Consider the following 24766-nt stretch of genomic DNA (forward strand, 5'->3'; position numbering starts at 1 on the left):
GTTTGCTCAAGGCCAGCAGCGGGCTCTTGCACTGCTTGGAGGATGGGCCGTCGCAGGAGCAGCAGCTGCTCTGCTTGTGGTGGGGGCAGTGCCCAGACTGTCCTCCCTGACACAGTTCTGAAAGACCTGCTGCTGGGTGTGGTCAGGGCAGCAGCCGTGGGAAATCACACAGAAACCACCTTAGAATTCAACAGAGTTGGGTGTCATTCTAGGAGCTTTCCAGTAGAGCTCTTTGGATTGTAGAAGCCGTATATACACACATATATATGGCTTCTACAATATATATATTTCTGTATAGACACACACCAGAGGCCCTTGGCTGGCCTGCGGGGATCGGGCCGAAACCAGCTCTCCGACATCCCCTGAGGGGTCCCAGATTGTGAGAGGGCGGTTCTCGGGTGACACCCTGGAATCGGGCTCCCTCCTCTCTGGTTCCGGGTGCGTCGCCTGAGAACCACAGCTGCCAACTCACTGTAGCTGCCAAGTCACCGCAGCTCGGCAGCTCCTGCATTGAGCGTCTGCCTCCTGGTGGTCAGTGCGTGTCATAGCGACCAGTCAAACGGTCAGTCGCTTAGGCTTCCATATAGAGAGATTCACATTTAGTTAGTTTGAATATGTTGTGTAAATTAAATGGCAAATTTTAAAGATTTGGGGACATTAAATGATTTGTGACTATGCTCAAAGTTTTGCTTAGCATAACATCACACGTCTGTTAATTCACAAATGTTCTTGCGCTCCTTAAAGGGCGGCTGCTGAGAGCCAATCAGATTAGTTTTAACTGGGACCGCCTTGCCAGCTGGATCAACCTCACAGAGCAGTGGCCGTACCGCACGTCCTGGCTCATCCTGTACCTGGAGGAGACGGAAGGGATTCCGGATCAGATGACGCTGAAAACCATCTATGAAAGGTACTGAATCTCTTTATGTTTAACTTGGTTTTACATCGAATTGACTTTTCAGGAAAAAGTTAATGCATATAAAGCAAAATGAATACAAAACATGTATAAAATGGACGCTTCCAAATTCAGTGGAGGATTCTCACTAATTCATTTACTTTGGGAGCTGTGTTAGCACAAGTGTAATTCCCATCGTATGACATTCATAGCTTCCTTTTTCAGTGCAACCTAATGTGATAAAATGTGTAATTAACAGTCCTAGTGGCTTTATGTACTTGTATCTACGAAATGCAGTGCCTAAGACATTATTATTTGTTTCCAGTTTATTTTTTATTCTAAGTGTCTTCTGGACTATTAAGGAGGTCACATTTTCCAAATCATTGGCACAAGCATCTCTCAGCTTTGTATCTGAGGGTTTTAGAGACTGTGAATACTGCCTGGAGCAGATTCTTTGCATTAAATAATACAGGAACTTACTGTTCGCTTATATTCAGGCGCTTTCTTCACTTGATGTGGGTGTAGCGTGAGTTTTAACTGAGCTTAGGTGGTTGTCCTTTTTGCCTCTGTGTGTTGCGGGGCCAGGAGGTGGGTGCGTGGGGTGAGGGACAGGTGTAGACAGCACCTGACGCCCTGGGAGTGGACTATATAGAGACCCTCTCCTAGCCATTAGAGGGTCGCTTACACACACGTCCTTTGTTCTCACACTGTGCGCGCCCAGGAGTTTGTGTTCTGACGGGAGGTAAGCACACAGTTCACTTTAGAAAGGACTGGAGGGGCAGCCCCTGGGGTTCAGCCAGCCAGTCAGGAAGTGTTGTCAGGGTCGGGCTACCGGCTCTGTGGGGATGAGAAGCTTTCCGGCTGAAAGTGCTGTTCTTTGCCGATAGAGGATTGCTTGCCCTCTGAAAGCGTTCACCCTGATTTTCATTTGAGCGCGCTTCAAGCTATATGACTTCCTGATGTTCAAGGAAATCTTAAAAAAATGACATTTTTAATTAAAATATGGCTTAAGGACAAAAGACAATGTATCACCTATAGTTTAAAGAGAATAGTACTTTTTTCATTCTGTGAAATAGAACACTTGCCAAAGAAATGTTTTGAAGGAGTATTTTTATTATACAAGTAAAATAGTGTAGAGTGAGTGTTTAGAGGGGATTTTGTTCAAGTAAATGTAGAATGTTTATGCTGGAGGTGTAATGAGATGGGGAGACTCTGCCTGCCACTTGCTTCATGTCCTTCAGACCTCAGCCTGCGGGGGCTGCCATCTGTGAGCGGGTTGGCTTCGGGGTGATTTTGAGGTGCCCCCCCTTTTTTTCTTTTAAGAAATAGGTATGTCTTATACATCTACAAATACTTACAGATGCTTTGTAGATGTTCTAAGGAAGAGAAAATACAGTGTAGTGAGAATCTTGGAGAATTCATGAAGAACTTGACTCAAAAGAACTAAATTTAAGATGATTTGAATGAAAAACTATGGGAAAAGAATTTGATCAACATATTGAAAAATCATGTTGGAATATGTTAGAATAATATCAATGACTGTTTCTAGTTAACTGTAGTTGAGTTCTTTGATGCCATTGTTTGTCCTTTAAATAAAAAGTTTTATTTACAGCAGACAAAAAGCAGCAGTATATAATTGACATTCATTTATTTTATTAAAGAATTCTGACTTGGTAAAAACAATCAGAAAATAGTGTTTTTAATGCTAGTAGTAAAATTTTTTTAATCCATAAAAAGCCTCATTTACTTTTATAGCAATTTGATGACACAGCTGCTTGCTTTATTTGCTGAAAAAGAAAATGTTGGCTCTTAGTGTTTGGTGAAATTGCTTTGTTAAATTATTTTCTAAATTGTTCAACTTTTAACAAATGACATTTGATATAACACTGAAAAGCAATTTCAGCTAATTAAGTAGATCCCTCTATAAACCATTGGAACATTAAGATGACATACTGTTCATTCAAGATTATTTTAATTGGTACAATTATTGTAATTTCCTTGCAATTATGTGTTGAGCTAAAAGCTTTTGTCTCTATCATTTGAGGGGTGTTTTTTTGTTAACATATATTTAGTAAGAAGAAAGGGAGTAAAATTAAAACTGTAGATTAAGATCTTCTGTCGACTTTTTATTATAGTGTTTTACACAGCCACTGAAATATTTTAGTTATAAAACTTTATTTCTCATATTTTCTAGAAAGCATCTTAAGCAATGATAAAGGTTTTGAAAAGATCAATTTTAAGAATTTTCGTGAAGATAATGTTTAAACTTTTTGTTTTGACACTGCTTAAGAAGTCTTACTCAGGATGCTCTGGTCAGAATAGTTTTGTGATAAGGATAATGCCAACCTTTATTTTGATTCTGCGTATTCATTTTTAAAAACGATCAAATGCATTTTGAGAGCCTGAGAATGGCAGCCATCTTTCATTTCATTGAAATAGCCATTTGTTGAACAGGCATTATAGATGCCTTTATATTAAATTCAGTATCTTTATTTATTTACTTATTTATTTATTTTTTTGTTAATCTTCACCTGGAGATATTTTTTCCATTGACTTTTCAGGGAGAGTGGAAGGGAAGGAGGAAGAGGGAGGAGGGGGGGAGAGAGAGAGAGAGAGAGAGAGAAAGAGAGAGAGAATCGGTTGCCTCTCACATACACCAACCAGGGCTGGGAATCGAACCTGCAACCCTTTGGTGCTCAGGCTGGGCTCCAACCACTGAGCAACGCCAGCCAGGAGTTGGGTATTTTAAATTATTCAAGTAGTGCTCTTTCTATACTTGAAGATATTTATACAACAGACCTCACATCATGATATTTCTGCCTGATACTCAGCAGAGTTCTCATAAGCTTAACGTTATCGCTTCTCGGCATCTCACGCCTCTCAGCTCTCACCCGCCACCTCCTGTTCCCTTCGTGTTCCGGGCGATTGTTAGTTGACCCCCAGCCCCTGAATGTGGCCCGATTATGCACGTGTTTGTTTCTCTGCGTGTGAACCTAAAGTATGGATTTGAGCCCTGACTGGTTTGGCTCAGCAGATAGAGCGTCGGGCTGCGGACTCAAGGGTCCCGGGTTCGATTCTGGTCAAGGGCATGCACCTTGGTTGCGGGCACATCCCCAGTAGGAGATGTGCAGGAGGCAGCTGATCGATGTTTCTCTCTCTCATCGGTGTTTCTAACTCTCTATCCCTCTCCCTTCCTCTCTGTAAAAAATCAATAAAATATAAAAAAAAAAGTATGAATTTGAACAGCATGAAACAGTGGACACTAGTTGTTTAGATTTGTGAAAAAGTTCTTTCCTTTTAGTACAAAGTATATCCTTGTACTGACGATTTTTCCCTTTCATTTAGGTTTGAGGTACTGTAAATAGTTACTCCAAACACTGTTCCGCGTGCCGTCGGTGTTTTTGTGTGTAGTTTAGAACGCTAACGCAGTTCTGTCTCCTCAAGGCGGTGAGACTTCCCTGTAGGTGCTCACTCAGCACCATTAAATGGCTGTCTGTGTGGAATTACTGGCTCCATCTTTACTCTGAAAACACACTTGCCTGTAATGTATTTATAATGCAGATACTTTATTCCCGGTTCCATGTTTTATCAATACCTTACCTTTTATAAAGATGGCCTGGTCTTTGCAAAATCCTGAGTGTGTCCTGGAGCTGCAGGAGGTTTTGGGTGGAGAGCGTGACGCACTCAGCTGTGACAGCTCCGCTGGAACCGCTGGCGCATCTGCCGGCTTCAGCCTTCGCGCCGTTATGGGTGCCGAGTGCCTGCCATCCCCTCCCAGGTGGCTTCTCAGTCCCTTGCCTTCCTTTCTGTGGGTAAAATTGGTTTTTAAAATACGTCCTCATTAAACTTGTCATGACGCCATTTTTAGTATCTAATGCTAATGTAGAACAGAGGAAGGGTTTTCAGTGTTCCAAAGTGTGTGTTTCTAACTTCAGCATGGAAAATGCAAGGACATTAATTAAGGCTATTTGAAAGCAGAAGTAGCAAAATCAGTTTCTCTCAAATATATATTTTAATATGTAAAAAGTCATTACCCTTGCAGATTTAGTTTATCTTATAATACATATTTTATAACTTATAATATTTGTAATATTTTATATCTTATAATAATATTTATTATGCATGTTTACATTTTAAAAATAAATCAGATTATTGAAGGATTCAAATTCACCAAAACATGAAATGTGCCTTAGAGAGCAAGTAGAGGCTGATTTCCCCTAAACTGATGTTTTCAGCAGAGGCTTGTGATCTCGGAATTTCAGGCCAAAGTGTGTTTATATTGTTCACAATATGAGAGTAAACAAAAGAAACAAAAATGCCAGCTGATGAAAGGCAAGGTGAGGTGCTGATGTAAAGCCGCGCTGAGTGGCCCAGTAGCAGTATCCACGAAATCCACAAGGCGGCAGTGTTCCACCAGCCACGGCCACGGCCTCATGCATTTGCTCTCCCTTTGGCAGCAGAACGACAGGGAACCCTGAGTTTAATGAGTATTTCCGACTCTCGAGTTCCTGTTCAGACGGTTCCAGGACACTGACACGCACTGGGAACCGTGGCTGCAGGCACGTGGACAGTCACCTGACCCTGTACGCTTTAAAGCTCGATAGGGCCCCTTTCTTCTGAAACCCTTTTCAGTTAACGTTTGGGAAAGGGATGGAGATGGAAAAAGGAGTTTTTATTCATCTTACAAATTTGTGTTTACATTTAAACTTGTTAAGCCCTAAACATTGTAGACGTTGGGTCCCGTACTTACTCGACATTAAGTCTTTAAGGGAACCTGGGTAATGGGGTTTTGCTTTAGCCTGAGATGTTCCCGGGCAGCGTGGTCCGTGCCTCATTCTCCACCCTGTCACTCAGCATTGCATTGCAAACGTTTGCTTTCTCTGTCTGACTAACGTCAAACTCTCCGAGGTTTCTTAAAGGCAACAGCACCACGAACGCCCTTCCGCTTGGCAGCACCTGTGGGGTTACTAGCGCCTCCCCAGCCGCTCTGGAAACTGGGTCTTGCCTCTTGCGCTGGGGCGTCTCTCACGCATAGTGTGAGCCTGGCTGTGCTGCGAGCACTGCTTTCAGGGAGGGGCTCTGAAGCTGGCCTCTCAGCCTCTGCTGGTCTCCCTGTCACCGCAGCCTGCAGCGGTGTGATTGTTCGCATCGCAGCACTTGCCAGAGGTGAGGGCCGCCTCAGGCTGTGGCTCCCCACTGGGGACCTTTTCAAATCAAATCTTTTGCAGAATCCTAACAGATAAAGCAGAATGAATATAAATTAATCGGTGTGAGTTATAACACGTCCTAATAAATTCAGTTAGCGAGAAAAAGGAGCTCTTCTGGAGAGGGTCACGCTGAAGCATGTGTGTGGCTTGCGATCCTCGTGGGCGGGACATCCATCTGTGCCTGGTGGCGTGGCACGGCCTGGTGGCGTGGCACCCAGGAGGCCTGACCCTGAGCGGCAGGTGTGAGCTGCTCTGCTGTGGCCGGTGTTTTCAGTGTGTCCGATCCAGGCGCTGGAAAGATGAATGGGGGTTTGGCTTCACGGGCGAATCACCAGTAAGTCGTGGAGATGCTCCGGTGAATTCCTGGTTGGGGTGCTGGGCCTGCGTCCCCACGGCCGGTCCCTGGCCCCTCATCGTGCGTTTCTCACTGGTTCTCAGTCTGCGCTCTGGCACCTAGGGGGCGGGGCACTAGCTTGTATAATTTTGTGAACGAAAAAGTGTCCGTCTGGATTAAAGAGAAACGATGAAGGACGTTACATACGCACACGAGGATGGAGGAGAACCTTCTCTACGTCTGTTTAAAAAAAAAATAAAAAAAGGCGGTAAAAACCAGGCCACCTGGTAACACGGGTCCACGTGTTAGTCCCCTTCAGTGCCTGTGCCGCTAGCGTGTGACAGGCTATTCTATCACATGCGTGTTTTTATTTTCCGATTACAGTCGACACTCAGTACTGTTTTATATGGTTCCAGGCGCACAGCGCGGTGGTTAGGCAGTTATAAGTTTACAGAATGGCCCCTCCGTGCGTCTAGGGCCCTCCTGGCCCCGCCGTGGCTCCTGTGACGTCACTGACTGTTCCCCAGGCTGCAGTCCACATGCCTCTGGCTGTCGCGGAGCCGGTGAGCGCCGCCAGTGGTTGCTGTGGCAGCTTAGACAGTGCTTTCATGTTGGCTTATTTAACCCTGGGTAGACTGTGTGAACACCTGCGTCAAACACATGACATGCCTGAATCAGAAACGCCCGAAGGCGAGGGCGCTGGTGTGCCCTGTGCGCAGTGCGGGCTGTGGCCCCGGGTCCTGATGCCGCAGCTCATGGGCTCGGGGCGTGGGCAGCAGAGAGGATGAGGCAGCTCTGCCCCACGCGCAGAAGCCTCGCTGCTTCCTCTTTGGCCTGCTCGCCTGGGAGCTGCTCGGCGCCTGAGGCTCCTCCCGCGGCAGGTGTAGCGTCACCGCTTCCTCCGCAGCGGCCGGGCCGCGCCCCGGCTCACGTTCTCCTGCATAACGGGGCCTCGTGGGGTCGCTAGCGAGGGGTCGCTGTGTGGACCCTCGGCGTGATCACAGCTCAGGGGAGGCTGCACAGGCAGAGCTCGGGCATTTCAGACCGTAAATACCCACGCAGGGAAGAAGAAATACCTTAAGAGCCTTTGAGGAAAAGGAAGAGGAAATTTAAAAATTCAAATCATGTACAAAAATGAACTCAAGATGGATCATCATACGCTTTCCCAAGTACAAGGTTTTTTCTATCTAAGAAAGGATCATTGAAGTGAAAATTATTTTAAAAGGCTAGAGCTCACTGGGAGCAACATATTTGCTTGTGTATTTATTGACTCTACAAATGTGTATCGGGCAGGAGTAGAAAGCGGGCATTCGCGCCAGCCCGCAGGTACGATGGCGAGAAACCACGCCTGTCCGGCTTCACCGGCACTACCGGCACCTGCCGTCTGAGGGGCGGTACGCTGCAGCGCTCCCACGAAGGCAGCATCCCCCATGAGGTGTGGTGTGAAGGGCGCGTCTGTGCTGGGAGGGCTGGTCATAGAGGAGCCCCTGGTCCCGGGGGACCCGCGGGTGGCGCCGGGCTGCAGGATGCGCAGGCCACCGGCGTTAGGACGGAGGGCAGCCCGCTCCCGCCTAGAGTTTCTGGTTCTTTCCACAGGTGGTGGTGCGCTTCGCAAGGATGGCGGAGACCATGAGGCCTATGAAAATGGCGCTTCTATGTAGTTTGACAAAAAGTGTTTGCTGTTTTTTAATGAATATTGCTTTTTCCATGCAAGACCGCTGCCTGATACAAAAGTGTTTTCCTATATGAACAACTGTGTAAAAATTCTGCATAATAAGCATTAATTTGCTATTTAAATGCTAGGTGACACGCTGGGTCAGTACTGACTATGTCCATTGGTGAGATGATGCTTGTCCCTCTGTGTCCCTCTATTCCTCTGCGTTTTAAATATGTGCAGTAGTAAGTACATATTTCCTTTACAACAGAAAACAAAGCCTTTCCTAAAACAAAATCTGTGCTGACGTTCTAGTCTGTGTAATTTATTCAGACATTATTCTTTATGTCTTCTCTTTGCAAAGGCAAGACCCATGGTCCCCTGTGCAGGCGCAGGCCTGTGAGCCAGTCGGATTCGCTTTCCCTGTCCTGTGGCTCCAGGCGGCCGGTTAGCTGCCCCTTCACTGTCCCCGGGAGGTGCCATCCGCGTGAGCTGCGCGTTCCTTCCGGCCTGTTTTCCTGGCCCACGGCGTCCTGCCTCTGTCAAAGGCAGCCCCGTCGCACCCACTCGTTTCTTTACTACTTTGTGACTGTGCCGCCTATTTTTTTCTTTAAAAAGATTTTGATGGCAGCAAAGTATGTAACGTGTGATTTATTTTTATGTAGAATTTGCCTTCCTCATGGTGACATTAATGACCTTTTCATTTCTTTCTCGTTTGAAGAATCTCAAAGAACATTCCGACAACTAAGGACGTGGAGCCGCTGCTGGAGATAGACGGGGACATCAGGAACTTCGAAGTGTTCTTGGCTTCGCGGACGCCCGTGCTGGTGGCTCGAGACGTGAAGACCTTCCTGCCCTGCACCGTGAACCTGGACCCCAAGCTGCGGGAGATCATCGCCGGTGGGTGCCCGCGGAACGTTCGTTTTCCTTCTCGGAAGCCCTCAAACGCCCCCATTTTTAGCAGCTCTGTGAGTTCCTCCTGTGCCGTGAAACCTGAAATGCGGAGCCCTGTCTCCGCGGGAGGACAGGGCCCGGCGTGGCCTCCTGGGGCGGCGGGAAGAAAGGGCTGTTGGTTAGCTCCCCACCCAGCCCGCTCCTTGCTTTGGAACCATTCCCGTCCAAGTCGGGCCCCACTGTGGCTGCCGTCACTGGACTGTCCTCTCTCCCCTCTCCGGTCCCTAGTGGCTCTCACCCGGAGGGCACGGAGCCTTCGCCCTGAGCTGGGGACTGGCACGGGGGCAGTGACAGGAAGATGTGGGGATGATTTAAGTCGTCCTGAGGCACCACGGTGCACAGAGGCGCAGACACAGCCTCTGTGGAAACCCACGGCCTTCGTATGACCGGACCCTTGCGGCCCAGCCGAGTTTCCGGAATGATGGGGCGAGAGCCCGGGTCCCCGTTCTGCTCTGGGGCCGAGGGCCGTGTTGTTCAAGGTGGGCGCGCCGTGCGCTTCCCAGCCGGTCTCTGCTGCCCTGTGCCCAGCCCCTGGGTGAGGGTGAGGGCGTCCGTGCCCACGCTGAGCCGTAGGATGCCAGGGCAGCGCAGCCAGCAGCTGGGCGAGGCAGAGGCAATGTGTTCTGGTGGCTTGCGAGAGAGGTCGGGTGGAGCAAGAGCTGCGTGCGGGCAGCGGGGCTCCTCTCGCGGCTGAGCTCCCGGAGTGTCTGCCTCCCCCGCGCAGGCGGAACCGCTTCCTTCCTTTTTTAACCCTCACCCGAGGATATTTGTAGGGAGAGTGGGAGAGAGGGGGGCAGAGAGAAACATCATGTGAGAGACACATGGGTTGGTTGCCTCTTGTACGAGCCCTGACCGGGGCCCAGGCTGGGGAGGAGCCTGCAACCAAGGTACGCGCTCTTGCCTGGCATCGAACCCGGGACCCTTCGGTCCGCAGGCCGACGCTCTGTCCACTGAGCCAGTGAAGGAGCAGGTGCCAGCTGCTCTGACGACTCCTGTCCCACTTTCTCTTCCTTCGGGACCGCTTCGCCTTTCAGATGTCCGCGCCGCCCGAGAGCAGATTAACATCGGAGGCCTGGCGTACCCCCCGCTGCCCTTGCACGAAGCTGCCCCCAGGCCCGCGTCCGGCTACAGCCAGGCCCCGTCCGTCTGCTCCTCGTCCACCTCCTTCAACGGCCCCTTCGCAGGGGGGGTGGTGTCCCCACAGCCGCACAGCAGCTACTACAGCGGGATGACGGGGCCCCAGCACCCCTTCTACAACAGGGTGAGCAGGAGGCGAGTCTCGTCTCAGAACGGGGCCGGGGAAATAGCAGACGTTTTCTGCTGAGGGTGCTGTGATTATTTTGAAGCTGTACGTTGGCTTTAAAATTGGGGAAGAGTTAGGTTTAAATTTAACATATACGATGTTTTAAACTTAGAAGAGGGTTGCGCTGTAATGGGTCTCAGTGTCAGTTGAGTCAGCATTGGGGCGCTCTTGGCTCTTCGCTTTCCCAGCCTCGAAGGGGAGCCCTGAGGCTGCTGCAGGGCCTGCCCCGTGGACTTTTGCATTTTGCGTGTCACTCACGTGGGAGTTGGAACAGTGTCAACGCCAGTTTCTGCAGGAGCTCAGTAACCCTGTGTTCAGTATGTGGTGCAGCGTCTACATGGAGACGCTCATGGGAAACACTGCGTGTGGGGCTCAGACGACTTGGCCGCGTAACAGCGCCACAGCCATTTCCAGTGTTCCACGTCGCCTCGGCACGTGTGGCTGCGACTCAGTGGGAGCACGTGAGTCCTGCGTGGAGAGATGGAAGCACAGTCGAGTGCCCCGGGGTCCGGACCCTGCCAGTTCAGTTCTGTTGTCTCCCTCTTCAGTCTAATTCAAGAAAACACGGGCTAGTCTTCCGAAGCCACGTGCATGGCACACGAAGTCCACGTGAGCCAGGGAGAGGGGGTTAGAGCCAGAATTCCAATTACATTTCCCGTTGGTTAAAAGCGTTGGCCACGTGAGTCGTTAGCCGCACACCCTCGGTGCTCGTACGCCGGCCGCAGCTTCGGCGGCGCGCTCGGCACGCGGAGCAGGGTTACTTCCCAGGCCCCAAAGCAGCCGAGATGGGATTAAAACAGCTCCGTGGGCCAGGAGAGGACACTTGAACTTTTGAGACCATGAAGCTATTTTTTAAAAAATTACCAAACCATCTAGGCTGAGACCTCATGTTCACTGATTTCATGTGAATAACAATCATGTGATACTTTAATAACATTCGATTACTTTTAAAACATTTAAAATTCTCTCATGGTTTTAGGTCTAGTTACTTTTTTTTCTAGTTATTTGAGGTTTTTAATCAGAAAGTAAAAGCAGAATAATTTTCTTAAAATGGCAGGAGTGAAAATGGTTATTTTAGTGTATGAAGCTTGGAGAACTCTAATCTTTGCCTTTAGCCCATAGAATCTGACAGCTCCTGTTAACAAGAAACTTGTTACAAATAAAAGCTGTAGCTACAACTCGCCTGAACAATGGCTTCCCCATTGAAGATACGCCTGCTTACGTAGAGCTAGCGAAACCCCAGGAACTTGGGCTAGCAGGTATTCCTGGGGGCCACGGAGGCTGTTCTCACATCGTCCAGACTATTTTGGTCTTACTTAAGGCTAACCTTTTTTTTTTTTTTTTTTTTTTTTGTAAAGAATAGTTTTCTATTAAGATTCCATTCTGCTTTTTTATAAGAGATTGTGTTAATACTTATAAATCATTTAGAATCAGACACTTGGTAATTAGCCCATAAAATTATTAATATAAAGAGTAACTCCTGTGTCAAATTATAAGGTGTAAAACTTTAGTTGCTTAAAAAAAAAAAAAGCTTTTAGTAAATCAACAGTGTAACAATTTAAGTGATATATCAAGTTTGGGGTTTGGTCTCGGGTAGAATATGAGAAAGGCTTTTTTCTTTTGTTTTGTCACTTGCATTAAAGTCTGTATGTTATTGTTTAGTTTCATTTGATAAGTCTCATTACCTTTGATTTCCGTGATTGTTTATCCCACTCTTTTGTTACGTGTTTTTTCCATAGCCATTCTTTGCCCCATACCTTTACACGCCACGGTATTACCCTGGCGGTTCCCAACATCTCATCTCACGTCCAACAGTAAAATCGAATTTGTCCAGAGATCAGAGCAATGGCCTAGTAAGTATAAAAGGGTAATAACTAAAGTATCAATCTAATGAGAACCATCTAGAACATTAGAGGTGGGTTATTTCCTTTTTGTAGAAAGAGAATGAACTTGTTTTGTGAATAGTTTAGGAAACGTAAGCTATTACTAACATAAAATGCATTTGTTTTCATTCTGTTGACTCTGTGGAAGGGGCCGACGGGCAGCCTCGTGGGTAAATTGAGATGCTGGCAGCCAGCGTGTCTGCTTAGAATGCAGCGTTTGTCACCAAACGTAACACACGGCCTTTACTTCTGCTGATTTCTACTGTCTGTTTAAAGGACATGCACGTGTGGTGTGTGTATATATGTCAGCCCTTTTGTATGACAATCAGGGGACATGGCAAGAACACGGTAAGCTAATGGCAGAAAGTAGGTAGGATAAGGAAATTATTCAAATGAGGTGACCTTTGAATCTAATCCAAAGCAGTACGTTTATGGCTAACATACTAGGTGTTCCTGATGATAAAGCTTGTTAAATAATTTGCATAATGTAAAAAAGGAAGTCCCCGTGAGCATATTGTTATAAATTGGGAGGAAAAGATGGAGGGCTTCGCCTTCTATGTAAACGTGAAATGTCGTCACTGAAGGAAACGGCGGGCCCCCTCCAGGTCTCGGCGTTCTGTGGTTTTAACGCCACGTTCGTTCATCTTCCAGTTTGCCCCTCACACGCTCTGTTCTTGTTGCCAGGAGGTTATCAAGGAGGACGCTGCGGAGGGGCTCGCCTCGCCCACCGCCCCCCCGAGGGTAATGCGTGTGTGGGGCGTGGCACCGCCTCGCTCGGCCCGGCACTAACAGCACCGCGTGTGGCAGCAGCTGCTGCTAATGACCGTGCGCGTGGAGTGACTGAGCGGCCGCTGTGCCCGTGTCCCGCTCCCCTGGCCGAGCCGGGAGGGTAGTGGCGGTGGGAGGAAGGGGCCTCCGGGGGCGGAGCTCCGTTCCCTCTGCTGGCTCTCGAGCCTCCACGTGGAGAATGTTTTTGAAAATAGTCCGCACCCCCGAGGCTGCAGAAAGCCATGCTGAGCAAGAGGGCGAGGCCACGCGAGTCTTCATGGCTCATCCCGCCTGGGTGTCCGCACTGTGGGCGCCACGTGTACACGGAGCCCTGCTCTCAACCGGCACTTATCAGAGCAGCTTCCAGACGCCCACAGAGCTGCTCAGCTGGGGTGGCCCCTGCCCCCATTACAGGCTCCAAACCAACACAGGCAAACAGACGACTAGGAAGTCGCTGTGTGTCTTTATCATTCAAGGCCTCATACTTACAAAAACACGTTTACTGCATGAGCCTTAGACTCTGCCTTCACTTCGATTTATGTGCAGAACGGTGTGCCATGTAGAGAAGATCCCGTCAGCCTGAGGCTGCCTGACGGTCCATAGTGCCGGACTTACTGGGATCAAGTGCCATCCGAGCTCATCCATAATGTTTCAGCCTGAAACATGCATTTGGGAAGACAGTAGCTTTTTACTTCACTTTTGAGTTAACGTTAGTGAGAGAGAGAAAGGGAACCGCTTTGGTGTTTTCCTTGAGGGGTTGATGATTCTTTTAAAATCATTGACATGTAGCTGAAGCGTCTGCGTGACTTCAGTTACCCGGGAGTGACAGGCACAGGAGCTGGAGGAGCCTGTGGCGTGGTCACTGCACGTTGCAAGAATGGCTGTCAGTTCAGCCAGGGCCTTTAGTGCGAGGACCACGCATGCAGGGCCGTTCTCTGGGCAAAGCCCTCCCCGACCCGATGGAAGTCAGACACCGCGGCCTCCGGTGGCCGTGCAGCCCTGCAGACAAGCTGTCCCGAGCTGACGATGGGCACAGAGGCGGAGTTAGTGCCTGCAGGTCCTCAGGGCCGGGGAGGCGGCAGTGAGTGCGCTGAGCTCCGGGGAAGTTCCTGAGCTCGTCCAGAAAGGGGCCCGGGACAGGGCCGGGCGTCCCGGCGGGCGGGGCCTGTGTGCAGTGATACCCGCTGTCTGCTGCTCTCTCACGTGGAAGGTCCCTTTGTGACCCGCTTAGTGAATAACAGATACTCACCGAGCTTCTTTGCTTTTAAGACATTAACAATGACAGTAGCTGTAGATGTGTTTTGTAGCCTAGTCGCAGTAGACACTCGTTCAAAGCCGACCTAAAAGCAGTGGTGGAAATGGGGGAGGGGGGCTGCCGTCTGCGGACTGTCAGCCGGCACCGCTGAGCCAGTGCAGACGCAGTGGACCTGAGAGGTTTAGCCTCGTGGCCCCGGGTCTCCGGTCCTGGGGGGACCCTGTGCCTCTGACGGAGCCCCTCTGCTCGCTCAGCTGTCCCTCAGGCGGATCACTGGGTGACGAGAGCTGCTGGCGGATGCGTCAGGAGCGCCACAGTTTTTGACAGGTTGTCATTACAGACACAGAGCGATGAGTTTACAACAGACACAGGAGAGCGGACGGTCAAGAGCTAGCCAGCCGCAGCCTGTGCAGCAGAGGCGGCCCCGAGGCGACCCGCCGCCCGACGAGCTCATGAGCTGGCCAGCAGGCCCTCAGGCGGACCGTGGTTCTCAGCCAGGGTCACTGTCGTGGGCGTATCTGGTGAGGCCACCACGGGCTTGTCAGGTGAACTGCAGACAGGCCAGGGTCCGCAGCGGTGGGGTGTATGTACAGTCCTCTGTGCTAGCTCCCCCCCTTTCATAGGAGAGCAAACATTTGCCGGATCTGATGGCCGGGAAGTAACCCTGGACCAAGACACTCCGGGTCGCAGCCGGGAGGGCCCGTTTCTCCCCCCGAGGAAGCAGAGGAGCCCTTTCGGCCTGAGACCTTTATTAAAAACCAGACTCTGGGTTATAAAACCAGGAAAGCTAGGAGCCTGGCCCCCGGGACCCCTTTCCTCTCGCGGGTCCTCGGAACTCGTGCCCACGGCCAGTCCTGCCCGCGGTCCGAGGACCACCCGGGACTCTGTGAGGCTCAGCCCAGCAGTGCAGGCGGGGAGCGCCCGGGGGAGGGGAGCCCACGCGGCCCGACCCCCATGCCAGCTGCCTTCGCTGCTCCTGCGGCTCTGGGCCTGTCGGCCGTGGTCAGGTCTGTAATGGAACAGGCGCTGCCGGTGAGCGCAGGACAGACCACGCAGCCTCTCAGATGCTCAGCCTCCTCGCCCGGCCACGCACACTGGCCTCCCGGGTCCCCTGTGAGCATCACGCAGCCTCGGGTGCTTTATACTTAGTCGTCGTTATTCCGCCCACAGCGAAAGCTTTGATGGAGCGTTCTAGACGCGGGCACTAAAGCCGCTGGTTAAACCCTGGCTCTGCCCGCTCAGTGGGCTCGGCCTGTGTCTGTTGATCTCTGGCCGCAGAGGTGTCAGGCACTGCCTCCTTAGAGTCTGGAGGCTCCGTGGCATCTGTGTGCTCCACGTGCTCTAACACGTGGGAGCGTCCCCGGGCTCTTCTCGGTGCTCCCGTCAGCCCCGCCCGCCGGGGAGGTGGCCTCCATGGCTCTGCCTCCCCCCGGCTCCTCGGGCACGTGCTGGGGTGTCTCAGGGCTGCTGTGCGAGGACTGTGGTCGGTTTTACTCAGGTCCCTGCTTTGCGGGCAGCTGGGTCTCCCGGAGCAGCCTTTCCCATGGGAAGGCTGACAGCATTTCTAGACCCTGCCTGTCATCCTCCTCGCTTCAGCGTCGCGGGCACTGCGGCCGGGCCCCTGCCAGGCCCTCCTCTCGGGGCAGGAAGCAGCCCTGAGCCGGGTGGAGGCCGCAGGGAGCGGCTCTCAGGGCCACGAGTCCCTCTTCCAGCCTCCGCCAGCTTCCTCGGGGTCACCCCTCCACCTCGTTGAGAGGCATGGGGGTAACCGGTCAGCTTGAGGGACAGCACAGTGTGGGTGTGAGGAACTCCAGAATGGCCAGTGCATCCCTTCGTTAATAAAGGGGTCAGAAACGAAGGCCTTGGTCTTCATGAACAGTCCAATCAGTGCCCAGGTGAAAAGGAAAAAAGATGGGCCTCAGCCGTCGACGGCTTTGTTTCCACCACTGGCTTAGACCTGGCGACGTGTCGAGCGAATCATGTCCCAATGAAGTTGTCTCTCGTTGCCAGGCGCAGCCTTGGACGGGACAGTCGCAGATGCCGTGGGTAAGGCGGGCGCAGCGCCTCGGCTGACGTGACGGATAGTGTCACGGGAGCGGGCGGGTGTCGTAGTGACATCGTGGAAATGTTAGAGCGCAGTTAAAGTAAAAAATAACAAAGTCACACTCATGGCAGGTGCTCGTTACTTCTGTGTTTTAAAACATTGTCCGTAAAATGCGGTGCTGGGCCCGTCTGCCGCTTCGACCTAATTATTGTCCCTCACTGTGCGAGAGGAAGTGACGTTTTCCAGCCATGGGAGCTGACGATCGCTTTCTCCGGTTTGGGTCTTTGTGGTGAACTGGCTCCCTCAGCACCGCTCTGCTAGTTTCTCTAGTCTCACAGATACACGTAGTCACTTTGTAAAGAGCCTCCTTATCATAAGGTCAACGCTAAGCCAAAAACAAGACGTGAGAGGGAGACTTCGCTGCGCCTGTTGCCATCACCTGGGAGTCGGGCTGTCAGCCCTGGATTATTGTGACCATTTAAGAACCTTGATCATCAACCTCATCGGTACAGAAAAGTAGCTCATGGCAGTGTGTCTGATTTGAATGAGAGTTTTCAAACCTCCATCATTGCCGTGGCCAGTGTGGTTCAGTGAGTTGAGCATTGTCCAGTGCACCAGAGGCCACAGGTTCGTTTCCTGGTCAGGGCACATGCCCAGGCTGTGGGCTCGATCCCCAGAAGGGGCGTGCAGGAGGCAGCCAGTTGATGTTCCTCTCTCACCGATGTTTCTCTCTCAAATCAATAAAAACATATTTTAAGAAAACAACAACATAGCAACAACCTCTCCATCACCAGAATAGTTCTGCTAGTCATAGTTGGCAAGGTTTCACCCTCCGATGGCGATGGCCTGAGCTGCGAGGCTATTAAGGCCTTTCTTTTTAAATGGTATCTTTTTAGTGCATTATGTGCTTCATGCCTAACGAAACAAAACACAAATTTGAAAAGTATGGTTTTGAACATTAACTATAGTGTAGCTAGAGAATATTTCATTTTATGACGTGATCATGTGAATTCCAAGTATTTAGATCTTGTTAAATTGGTCTGCAATAAATCATTGCATTTTTAAATCAGAATATTTAACAATTAACTTTAAACTTGGAGGTAGTAGGATTATTGACTTTTCATAACAAATTTGATTTACCTGGTTTTTTTGTTGAATGTATGGCCAAAGATTTCTTCTTTTCATAGAATATAAATTCCAATGAGAGTGCAATTTAAAAGCTGCCAAGCCGTGTTAATGAAACGGAACTGCGGGGGTGGGTGGGGGTGGGTGCTCCTCGCTGGTGCTGCGTAGAGGAGGGTTGAGAGTGAGGGGGGGAGAGGACAGGGTGCTGCCTGTGTTTATTATATTATATATACTTGTGTCCGGTGTTTTGCTTTACACTCGTGTCCTTCTTTCTGTTTTATTCCTCCCCTGAAGCCGTGTGACTGTGGGTTTAACACGCAGAGACAGGTACCGACACTTTCAGTGAGACCTTCCTTCTCCTTCGCCCGCTAGACGCAGCCTGGCGCCTCCCTGCTGGGCTGTGCGCTCGCCGGGCCGCTCCGCTGGGCCTCTTACTAACCAGCTAGCTGCTCGCAGCCTCTGCACGCTGGTTAAGAACTCTTAACCAAGCCTCTCCGCTGCCTCCCCTTCACCGGGCCGTGTCCGTGTAGCCCTGACTTACACGCTGACGCTCTAGTGCTCACCAAGGTGATTTCAGTCTGTTTTGTTAACATTACTTTGGCCTGGAGACATCTCAGTTTGTGTGCACTTTGACATTTGTACTTAACAGTTTAAACAAACTAACATCGTTTGCATTCAATTTTTTGTGTTAGAAAATGTTTTAAAAAGAAATTGTGACGTGTGCCGAAATGATCTGTTCTTGACTTGGCGATTTTCAAGTAAGACGCACGATAAACTCTAAGTGTTGCCGTTCTGTGTCCCAGTAACCGACCAGCTTCTTACTGCGTGTTTCCCTGATGAGTCGTTGCGTTTGCTTTTTCCACGCTTGTTCTCTTCCTCCCTCCTTTATGAGATTCACTGGGCACCAAACTCATTTCATTACCCGTGAGCCTGACAGGAAAGGCCTGCAGGGATGCCTCCTCCTCCTCGATTCTTGAAGCGCGCTGTGCGGCTTCACTCACTGACAGCTTGCCTCGCTCCCGATCACGCGGCTGACAGATAACTGCGTCAGACCAGAGCTTTGAGGGAGCTACAGGGCAACTAATTATCACCAAAGAAGCAAAAAACATACACTAGAGAAAGGAAAGTCTCTTCAACAAATGGTGTCTTGGCTACTGTCCGTAATGCTGCAGTGAACAGAGGGGCACATAGAACTTTAAAAATCAGGGTATTCGGCTGTTTCAGGTAGATGCCCTGAGGGGGTGTGGGTCACAGGTAGATGCCCAGAGGGGGTGTGGGTCACAGGTAGATGCCCAGAGGGGGTGTGGGTCACAGGCAGATGCCCCGAGGGGGTGTGGGTCACAGGTAGATGCCCCGAGGGGGTATGGGTCCCACGGCAGTTCTGCTCTTACTTCTTGGAGGAGCCCCTGTGCTGGTTCCCCTCCCGCCCCAGCAGTGGGAGGGTCCTTTGCTCCTCGTCCTCCCAGCACCTTCCTCTTCTCCCTTGTTGCCAACAGCGTTCTAACACGTGGCGGGGGCCTCTGTGCTCTCCTGTGCGTTTCCCTCATGACTAGTGGTGTCGGGCATGCTTTCATATGTCCGTTGGCCATCTGTGTGTCTTCCTTGGAGAAGTATCTATGTAGTCCTCTGCCAGTGGCCGGATTTCACGGTTGTCACTGAGTTGTCTGAGCTCTTGATGTAGTTTGGGCATTCGCCCCTATTGGACTTGTTTGTTAATATCTCCTACCCTTGGTGGGTTGGCTTTTTGTTTTGTTGATGTTTTTTGTTTTTTGCTGTGCGGATGCTTTTAAGTTTGAACTAGTCCCATTCATTTATTTCCTTTTACTTCCCTTGCCTCTGGGGTCAAGTTCACAAAAGCCTCTCTCAGACCAAGGTCCATAAGTGTAGTGCCTATGTTTTTTTTATGTGTTTTATTGTTTCAGGTCTTATCGTTAAGTCTTTGATCTATTTTGTGGATCTTGAGAGTATCATGCGGAGTGAAATGTGTCAGATGGAAAAAGACAAGAACCTATGGTTTTACTCACGCGGATGTCACACAACACAAGCTAGTGAACAGACACAGAGAGAAGGGTGGTCACCTGAGGGGAGGGGCTGGGAGGCGAGAGGCAGGGGTACAGGCCTGTGGCGAGGGGCCCGGGCTACGGGCCGAGCACGCAGGAGAGTAGACGATGTCTTACTATCCAGTCACGGGTCTGGGATTGTATGCTGCTGCTAACCAATGGACCGCAGCGAGTGATAAACTTACAGAAGGCACTTCAGTCCCCGCAGAGGTGGGCTCCCACTGAGGGCGGGCGTGTGCCTCCAGGCTGAGGGGCTGTCTAGAGAGGTGAAGATGAAATGACCAAAACAGTAGTGTTTTGCTGTTAGTATTTTTAAAGCAGTTGAACCTCAGGCTGCACACTGTGGCATGTTTTCAGTGTAAACTTAATAAACTCTGAATAGACGTGCTTGGTGCAGTGTCTTCCAAGTCATCAGTGTCCAGACGTTGACGGGCCTGCCTCCGGCCTGTCGCCTCGCGGAGATGGCCTGGCTCTGCACCACGTGGTCTGGTCCCCCGGCTGCACGGGGAGTGGCGAGGTGCTGTGCGCTGTGTGTGCAGCTTTACTCGTCAGTTCGTAACAGAGTGAGGCTGGGCGCTGAGGTTAGATAGTGCTCACCGGCTGGGCGCTGATGCAGGGAGTGGCTGTGTCCCACCGGCCTTTGCCCTGGTGGTGCTGGAGGAGGCAGGGGAGGTGTCGGCTTCCCTCCTAGGAGCCGGCGCGTCTCCCTGTAAGGGGAGGCCGAAGGCGAGGCGGACAGGTCGTTCGGAACATTAGCCTCCATGCCGGTGGGCTTGCCTTCTCTCTGTGGTGCTTATGGTTTCTTTAAACGCGTCAGAACGAGAGCAGGGAAGGTCGAAGCTGTAAGACCCATAGCTGGGGTTCTGGTCCAATGTACCACGAACCAGCTGTTCATCCCGTGACCCCGGGCCCCAGCGCCCACGCCTGTAACACGGAGGCTCCGGTGTCGTTGACCCCAGGCAGATCCTCTGTAGCCTGTTGCACATGCAGAAAATGTTCTAAGTAAATTGCAGAATGACTGTTATTTTGACTTTCCTTTGAAAGGAGACAGTGTTTTAATGGGTTGTGTCTACTTTCACGTGTGTAAAGAGGAACCTGCCTTATAGCTACCTGGTATCGAACAGCTTCTTGGGGGAAGTTTAGTCCCCGGGGACGGCCAGGATCTGAAACTACTGAGCCCGTCTGAGAGACGGGGAGGCCCTGGCTACCTCTGAAACCACCCCCGGGCTTCCCTGGGTTGTATCTGGGCTCAGTCACTGCCCCCGAGTTCCCTTAGCCCCCGCCTGCTGCAGGGCGGCCTGGGCTGGTTTGCAGGACGCTCCCCTTGGGGTGTGAGCAGGCGTGTCTGCGCTGTAAACTGTAAAGGCTGCTCGCGGGGAAGGGCGGCCACGGGTCCTGCCCCAGCCACACGCCCTCCCAGCTCGTCCTGCATTGAAAACACTCGACTCCATCGGGTGCTTCAGTGTAGCCTCCTGGGCCTTCCGTTCACACGTGTTCTCCGCGCTGTTCCAGGGGCCGGGCCCCGCCCCCGGCGCAGGGTCGCTGAGCGCCATGACCGTGGACGCCGTGTGCGAGCGGCTGAAGCAGATCGAGGGGCTGGAGCCGAGCATGCTGCCCCAGTACTGCGCCACCATCCGCAAGGTGAGGCCCCTGCCCGCCCGGGGAGAGGACGTGGGGGGCACGGACCTGGGCACCAGCGCTGCCCACGCAGCCTCCGCCCGGTGCCCTCAGTGCCTCGTCCCTCAGGGTCTGGGTGGTGGGAGGCGGGAGCTGCGTGGCAGGGTCACTTTCAATGGCCGATCGAGGGCGAAAGGGTCGCCTTTGGCTGCACAGTAGCTCCTGCTTCTCACGCAGCCCGGAACCCGGGAGGCCTGTGCTGCCACATGTCCCTTCTGCATGTTTATTTGTGACTTAACAGATAGAAAGGCAGCCATGCTCTCGGTTCCCCCGAATTCGCATTTCCACATCCTGCAGGACTTGGGGTCCTGTCCCGTTGGACAGAGCTCCCGGGTGTGGGTTTGCCAGGCCGGCACAGGAGGAGGCTCCTCTCCCGCAGCTTGTCCGTGCTCTGCGGTTCCCGGGGCTCCGCTTTTCCACCGCGAGAAGCGGTCAGAGGCCCGGCCAGCCTCAGGTGTGCGGCTCGGGAGCCCGTCCTGCAGGGGCTGAGCAACGCGGTGCTGCTGGGCCCCTCTCCTCCGCCCAGCGAAGGGCCAGCCTGTGAGCCGGCCGTGGGCTGGTCCGGGCTGTGGCAGCGGCGGCAGGCCCGGCCAGGGCCCGGCTGGTGTCCTCTCAGGCGGGGCAGCTCGGGACCCTGCGTGCTGGCATGCTCCCACGGGCGGGGCTTTCTCCCCGCTCAGCGCATACCCACAGGCCTGGCTCTCGAACCCCCCCCCCCCCCCCCCCCCCCCCCCGGCAGCTGCTGGTCCCGGCCCCGCTGCCGTCCTCCCGAGGCGGGGCCCCGGCCGCAGCCCCAGCTCCCGTGCACCTTCCCCGCCTGGTTCACTTGGAGACCGGGCAGCGTCAGTTCCAGATGTGGGCCTCCCGCCATTCCCGCCCGTGGGTGGGTCAGGGCTGTGGGGAGTCAGACCTGCCTGTGAAGGGACGGTCCGTCCTTTCCCACGTGGGCGGCTGGAGCTGTGTCTGCGCCGCCTGCTGTGGCTGAGAAAGGTGTGAGGGGGCCTCGTGGCTCTTTCTTTGCACAGAGCTCGGGCGGCACTGCCCGGCCGTGTCCCTCCTGCAGCTGCTGTGCACGCTGGGGTGTGACAGGTTGGAGCAGAGATGAGCTTTGAGGCTGCTCCTGGCGGGAGGTGGTGTGGACAGAGCTAGGGGGCCGCCCCTGGCCTGTCCCCGAAGAGGTGGTTTTGCTTGAGAGTGAGGAGGTGCGGCTGTGGTGTTCGCCCCCCCTCCCCCCCCTCCCTCAGTCAGGTGGCCACGCCTCCTGGTCCCCGGGCCTGTCTGTGCTGCGCGTGGGTGCGCTAACCCCCCAGTGACCCGGAGCCCGTCACACCTCTTCCCTCCGTCCTTGTCCTCAGGCCAACATCAATGGGCGCGTGCTGGCGCAGTGCAACATGGACGAGCTGAAGAAGGAGATGAACATGAATTTCGGAGACTGGCATCTCTTTAGAAGCACAGTAAGATACTTGATATTCACTGCACGTCATCAAGCAAGTGCCAGGGAGTGTGGTCTCGACTAGACAGATACATCCGCGGCTGCTTTAAAAGCAGGAAAATGCGTTTGGCCTGTCGGCCCACCTGTGTGCTCCCTGAGGCAGGACACAGCACGCTGTGGCGTGGCCCCTGGCCTTTCCCGGGAACCTGGGAGAGGCCCCTCCTGCTCCCACTTCCCCTTGGCCTGCCTCTGGTCAGGTCTGAAGCCTCAGGCCGTGGCCTCGGGTCTGTCCTGGTCAGGCCTGCGGCCCTCACAGCGAGAGTCCTTATGTCTCTTCAGTGTCTGATCGCCCTGGGCCATTCGCTCCTCACTCCCAGCGTCCCCTGGGCCACCTGCCCCGCCTGCCTCGGCCAGGACCCCGTCCAGCAGGCTCAGCCCTGACCCCCCTGCTCCTGAGGCTGGACTGGGCCCCACGGTCCCTGGGGTCCGGCCCCCCTCCCCCCCGTCCCGCCCCGCAGTGGTTCCTGATCACAGCTGCTTTCTCTCCGGGAGCAGCGCCCAGCCCGGCTCACACGCCCCGGCTGCCTTTGGTTTGGCTCTTCAGTTAACCTGAAACTAAAATAGTCACATCACATACATAGGATCCGACCTTCCTCCTTTCAGTGTTCAAGTAACGGTGAGCGGGTACGGACACGCTCCCTGGAAATCCACTTACTGGCAGGAAGTGTGCTTCTCATTTCCAGAATAACTTTATGTTTTATTTTTAACGTAATTTTTGATGCTTCTAACCTGTGCCTTGTCAGTGCGGATGTGAGTGGTACTTTTCCTGTGAGGGCTCTGGACACAGACTGTGGCTCTCAGTGGCCTTGTCCTTGTAGGTGCTGGACATGAGGAGCGCGGAGCACCAGGGGGCCGCGGAGGACCTCCGCCTCCTCAGCGAGAGCAACAGCGGCCCCGCGCCCCAGGGGGAGGCAGCGCGGAGGCCCCCCCACGAGCTGCCGCACACCGAGCTCTCGGGCCAGGCCCCCTACACCCTCAACTTCAGCTTCGAGGAGCTGAACACGCTGGGCCTGGACGAGGGCGCCCCGCGGCCCAGCAACCTCAGCTGGCAGGTAGGGTCACTGTTCTTCACGGGACCGAGGGGGCGGACGGGACGGCCAGGTCAGCTCATCGGCTCTGCGGGGGCAGGAGGTCGTCACTCAGAAGCCACTCCCGACCCGAGGGAGGAGGGCAGGGAAAGCTCGGGGGCCGGGACCCGTGAGAGCCGCGCAGACAGGAAGCCGGGCTGGTGAGGGCGCCGGATGGGCTGCTGGGCTTCCGGGTCAGAGAGCTCAGGCTCCGCCTGCGTCCTTGATTCTTCACGTCTCTCCTCTTCTCCATCTGCTCTTTCTGCTCCTCGTTTACTAGCTTCTCTGGGATCAGCAGCAAGTCTGACCCTGACACTTACATGGGAGCCCTGGCCTGTGTGGCTCAGTTGGTTGGGTGCCGTCCTGTGGACCGAGAGGTCATGGGTTCAGTTCCCGGTCAGGGCACAGGCCCGGGTTGTGGCCTCGGTCCCCAGTGGGGGTCGCGCAGGAGGCAGCTGATCCATGATTCTCCCTCATCATGGATGTTGCTCTCTCCCTCTCCCTTCCTCTCTCTGAAATCAATGAAAGCATGTTCTTGAGTGAGGATTTAAAAAAATAGAATAGACAAATAAACAGCCCTTCACACTGGGAGCCGATCTTCTAAAAATATTTTATTTCTCTGTTTACAAGACCTGCCTGTTGGCTCACGGCTCCCCTTCCTGCCGAGGCGGCTCCGTGTTTACCTCTCCCGCCTCCAAGCTCTAGGCCCTTTAAAGGCTTTGTTCTTTTTCTTTTCTTTTCTTTTTTGCGTTTTGAGTATATTTTCTTACTCTGAATTGAAATTTGACAGAAACATTATATCTTACAAGTTGAGAAAGGTGTTTTGTATTTTTAAACATACATTGAAGATATGAGTATTTTGTTTTTGAGATATATCTTTAATCTTCTTTCTCTTTTCAAAGGGGAATTTTTACATTTTATCAATGAAGTTGGCTTTTTCAAAATAAAAGTTAAAAATTTGAAGTTTTGAAAACAAGTGTTAAGATTATTTGTTAACACAACCTTTAATTTATACTTTAAAATATAAAACTAATTTTATTAAAATTTATAT

At 52.3% G+C, this 24766-nt stretch overlaps 1 protein-coding gene across 10 annotated transcripts in view; it reads left to right on the forward strand.

Moving 5' to 3' along the window:
* Positions 1–24766, forward strand: part of KIDINS220 (kinase D interacting substrate 220) — a 59809-nt gene that overhangs the window by 27988 nt on the left and 7055 nt on the right. For 2 of the 10 annotated variants that reach the window (XM_036335412.1, XM_036335413.1), the window contains exons 22-31: positions 745–907; positions 8809–8987; positions 10076–10302; positions 12084–12197; positions 12912–12968; positions 16261–16296; positions 17714–17746; positions 20992–21120; positions 22512–22610; positions 23467–23700. In XM_036335412.1, the coding sequence (XP_036191305.1) occupies positions 745–907; positions 8809–8987; positions 10076–10302; positions 12084–12197; positions 12912–12968; positions 16261–16296; positions 17714–17746; positions 20992–21120; positions 22512–22610; positions 23467–23700 (1271 nt within the window). The remainder of the gene's footprint in view (positions 1–744; positions 908–8808; positions 8988–10075; positions 10303–12083; positions 12198–12911; positions 12969–16260; positions 16297–17713; positions 17747–20991; positions 21121–22511; positions 22611–23466; positions 23701–24766) is intronic. The other 8 variants (XM_036335417.1, XM_036335418.1, XM_036335419.1 and 5 more) reach the window with 6 other exon arrangements.

This window comes from Myotis myotis, unplaced genomic scaffold (assembly GCF_014108235.1).
Source record: "Myotis myotis isolate mMyoMyo1 unplaced genomic scaffold, mMyoMyo1.p scaffold_m19_p_14, whole genome shotgun sequence".
NCBI classification, from domain to species: Eukaryota; Metazoa; Chordata; class Mammalia; order Chiroptera; family Vespertilionidae; genus Myotis; species Myotis myotis.